The sequence below is a fragment of the Humulus lupulus genome, chromosome 3 (assembly GCF_963169125.1).
Source record: "Humulus lupulus chromosome 3, drHumLupu1.1, whole genome shotgun sequence".
Classification (NCBI taxonomy): domain Eukaryota; kingdom Viridiplantae; phylum Streptophyta; class Magnoliopsida; order Rosales; family Cannabaceae; genus Humulus; species Humulus lupulus.
This window is the reverse complement of record NC_084795.1, coordinates 189,569,415-189,574,121: the sequence shown is the minus strand read 5'-3', so window position 1 is coordinate 189,574,121 and position 4,707 is coordinate 189,569,415. Positions and strand designations below refer to the sequence as shown.

At 33.0% G+C, this 4,707-nt stretch overlaps 1 protein-coding gene across 1 annotated transcript; it reads left to right on the top strand.

Annotated features, from left to right (window-relative positions):
* Positions 1-1,075: 1,075 nt before the first annotated feature.
* LOC133823334 (uncharacterized) lies at positions 1,076-4,194 on the top strand. Its single transcript, XM_062256008.1, has 6 exons — positions 1,076-1,686; positions 1,874-1,980; positions 2,609-2,717; positions 2,849-3,010; positions 3,093-3,266; positions 3,908-4,194. Exons 1-6 carry the CDS (start codon positions 1,354-1,356, stop codon positions 3,935-3,937), a joined length of 915 nt encoding a protein of 304 aa, XP_062111992.1. The 5' UTR covers positions 1,076-1,353; the 3' UTR covers positions 3,938-4,194.
* Positions 4,195-4,707: the final 513 nt, after the last annotated feature.

The following is a 4,707-nucleotide window of genomic DNA, read 5'->3' as shown; positions in this document are numbered from 1 at the left end:
ATCTGAAACTCGTGAGGGAAAAAAATCTGTGTATTTGATTTTAATATTCAAATTAGATTTTAAGTTTAAAAAGTTTTATTTTAAGGTTCAATTTTAGTATTTAGATTATCTTTTAAAATTAGTGCATTTAAATTTATATTATTATATATATATTTTTTAATTTTAAAATGATTTTTAAAATTTGAATTACTTAAAATTGAATTTATAATATATTTTTTAATATTTAAATAAATTTTCAAATAAAAAATAAATGGTTTGTTAATTAATTTTAAAATTCATGATTTTTTTTAATGTTTGAATTAATTTTTTGAGAACTAATAAAAAAATAGAATTTATTGTTTATTTTTTTAAAGGGCATCATTTGCTAGTAGTCAAAATTTGAGGAGAAAAAAATACTAACTTTTTAATGCTATATTATCGTTTAAACGGAAAAATAAAATAAAAACTAATAAAAGAATTATATTTCTGTAAATATAATAGTTCATACAAAATTTTTAACAACCCTCGTACACATTTGATAATGTGAAAAATGCTAATTATTCTTTTATCAATTCAAATATATTTTTTTATGAAAATTATACACGTTATCACACGTGAGTCTGTGCATATATTTATTTACATTCACACATATAAATCCAAATTTTTAAAAAAAAATCACTGAATTAATTTTATCCAAACATACATGTTATATGTTTTTAAAAAAGGAAAGCAAAAAGCTCACGTTTACATTTATTTTTAATTTCACCAATAAGTAAAGTAAGAACTTGAATTGACAAAACAAATTACTAGAATTTGAAGAGCAAAAACACACAAGGCACATTCTTTTGCAGAGAAAATTCTAACTCAATTGCTTTGCACTAGAATCTATTCATGTTTCACATTGCGGCACTTTTTCTTTTTTCCAATATTCTTTTTACTAAAAAAGAGTAACAGAATTATTTTTTTTATTTTTTATTTTTTTGAAAGAAAAGGCCAAATACACTGCCAGAACAGAACAAAGAGACAAAAAACACCAGAAACAAAAGCTAAGTTTTTTCAGCCAACAAGACCGATTCAACAGAACAGGGAAAAGGCCCTTGCCCAAAGAACCAAAATTATGCACAAACATTACACCAAAAATTCACATACATTTAGCAAATAAATTTATTGTTAGTTTATTATGGTACATTAACAATAATTGTTGTACACTTCCCCCTGCAAGGTCATTTATGTAAAAAGACTCCCTCGCTTTGAGGATCTTTCAACTCATGGCAAGCCACTATTCAGGTAAATGATCATTTTTATTGATATATATATACACAGAGAAATGGAAGCGTAAGACAGTGGAACAGAGCCTCAAATGAAGCTCAGAAGATGGCATTAATGGCGACTAAAACTAAACTCTCCAGACTCTTAAGTAGTGTGACCTGTGGAAAACCGGTATTTGGATCTGGGTCTTGCTCCCATGGCGGCAAGGGAAGTTTCGGGTTAGACCTTGGTTCTCAGTTGAGACCATTGTTATACTCTTCCTCGGCTTTGGCTCAAAATGAGTGTGAGGTAGTGGGCTCGAGACACATGGGGTTGGAAATTCTGGGTGTGAAAGATTATGTGGATTATAGAAGATCTTTGTATGGTGAAATTAGTCACAAGGCTTTGCTGGTTGATGCTGTTGGGACACTTGTTATTCCTTCTCAGCCCATGGCCCAGGTCTTTTCTTCTCTCTTTACTCTTTCTTGTCAAAAATTATATGATTGTTACATTCATTTGTTCCATGTCTGGTTTTTCTGGGTCATGTTTCAATTCGTAGTTCACTGTCTCTTATTGTTGTTTTGGCGTCTATATGTCTATACACTTACATGAATATATATGTATGTTTTTTTTTTTCTGTTTATAGATATATAGAACAATAGGAGAGAAGTATGGAGTGGAGTACTCAGAGACTGAGATTTTGAACCGGTACAGAAGGGCTTACGGGCAGCCTTGGGGTAGATCTCGGCTAAGGTATTTTCTTCAATGTATTTATCTTGTTTTTGTAAAAACAAATAGTGATTTTGTTGGTTCTTTGTGATAATCAATGAAAAAAACTTTAAAATCTGTTTGGATTTGCCTACCTTTTTCATGTTTTTTCTTCTTCTTCGGGTTAACTTCATTAGATTCATGGATAGCTTTTCTGCTTCATGTGAATCTAAAACTTTTTTGCTTTGGAACAGTTTCTACCAGAGAAAATCTACAGTTTTCCCCCCTTAGAATGATGTGAATTTAATTTAGTTTGTAAAGTATAAGTCTGAGTTAAGGATCTCCGGAGTTGACTTAGCAAACAAAAGTACAATTACTTCTTACAAAGTTATCGGAAGAAATAAATTTAAAAAATTCCAATTGGAATATTTATTTCCCCAAAACCAAATATTTGTAATGCTGCATAACTTTTAACTTTTTTATGTTCTTTCGGGGTAGGGGTAGTGTACTTGCTTGTGCTGTTGTGCATATTGTCATGTTAGCCATTTTAACTTGGAAATTGTTTCATTAGCTTATTACTAAAAAAATTATTCCTTTCATATTTGGAAAATGTCTTTAGTCCTTTTGATGAATGGTAGTAATTTATTCTTCTTTTTTTATTGGTTTATTGCAGATATGTAAATGATGGTAGACCCTTCTGGCAACATATTGTTAGTTGTTCAACTGGTTGTTCAGATTCTCAATACTTTGAAGAACTGTATAACTATTATACCACTGACAAGGTTGGGCCATGAATATTACTTTTTTTTTTCCGTCTTCTGAAAATCTCTATAGAAGTGTGTTGTTATTGTTTGTTTTTTGCTTTGATTCTTTTTATTATTGTTAACTCTTTCCTTATTGTTTATATACATAGGCTTGGCACCTTTGCGATCCTGAGGCTGAACAGGTCTTTAAAGCGCTAAAGAAATCAGGTGTAAAGTTGGCTGTTGTGTCAAATTTTGATACTAGACTGAGACCTCTGTTGCGAGCTCTAAACTGCGATCATTGGTTTGATGCTGTGGCGGTATCAGCTGAAGTAAGTCAAACAATTATGTTTTGCTTCAAAATGTGAAGAAAGTTTGTGGTGCTGTGTTGACAAAACTATCTTTCATGAACAGGTTGAAGCAGAGAAGCCAAATCCAACTATATTTCTAAAGGCTTGTGACTTACTTGGGGTAAAACCTGAGGAGGTTGTACATGTTGGTGATGATCGAAGAAACGACGTATGGGGTGCTAGAGATGCCGGGTGTGATGCTTGGCTTTGGGGAAGTGATGTTCACTCTTTTAAGGAGGTATGAAATGATCATTCCCACTGATGTTAAATTCAATCTTTTGAGGGAATTACAAGCAATTTTCTTACCTTGTCATTTCTGGATGAGAGAATTTCTTTTAATCTGTCACAAAGCTGGACTTTGTAGCCTTTGTAAAATCTTTGATGATTTGTACATAGATGAAATTAGAAGATATCCAACAAGATATCAGTTATAGCACTTGTACGTAGTTTTTTCTTCCTTTGGTAACTTGTAGTGTAAATACACTTAGCGGTTGCATGTATTTAGTGTTGGATAATTTCTCTGGTATTCTAAATTGAACATCAAAGTTTGTTTAATTGATGACTCCGCTAAGTTTCATGTTTAGGAAGTCAAGTTTAGAATGTTGAACAATTGACTGCCCTTAAGTGGGTCACTAAATTGATTTGTTTTGAAATTTGGATTACTATTGACTTTGTTAAATTCCGAATATCAAATCATTCTGTCCCGCTAGCTACATTCATTGTCCTCCTAGTCGTACATACTAATTCTCTACACCATGTCCTTCCTTCTCTTGTTCGATTTTTTATCACTTGTCAAACTCCCAGCTTCCTTCGTTAATTGTTGTTGAGTATCTTTGTTGGTTATGGCACAAATTTTCTCATTACCATTTTCTGTTCCAGGTTGCTGAAAGGATAGGGGTCCAAGTCTGAAAATATTACAAGCTGTCAAGCAAAAACTTCAAGACTTCTCTGTTTGTATAGTTTTTCTTTAGAAATATACTCTCAAAGGCGACTAGTAGTGCATATAAGTATGTAATAAAAGGTGGACTTCATATGTGAATTTCACTCGTGAGTTTGTATTAGAGATTGAGGTTCTATATTGCTCCTTCTACCAGTGCTTGAGGTTCTATATTGTATACGCAGACTGTTATTTCCTATTTTTAATAGCATGACAGCCTTCTCAATTATACGCAATTTAGCAAATTGGTCATTCAACTTTAAAGGGAGTTTTTCAATATTATGACTTTTAGAGCATAACTATGCAAAAATATGGGATTGTACTTTTCCCTTTTTTTATGGGAAAAATTAAAGAAAAAAAAAAGAATTTGTGGGAAATGAAATAGCCAGTAAAAACTGAAGAACAATTCAACACCGAGAGGGCAAAATCGACCAAGGCCGACCCTAAAGAAAATTTCTTAGTCCAAATCTTTGATCGACCGGAACCACTGGCGTGTTCTTATGCACGTCGGGTTTGCGTCTGAACTAATCTCCATGGAGATCGGAGGAGCTGTGAAGTGGGGATCGTTTTCATCGTCGACCTCTGGTTTAGATGTTGGTGGTGGCAACAAGCACAGATCCTAGTGTTTTGGTGTGCCTGACTTGCTTGTGTGGTGGAGATCTATTCTTCAGGGTCTTCGGTCGGCAGCGAAGGACGAGATCTGGCGTCTTCGTTGTCTTCGGTCGGAATCTGGGTTCTCTAA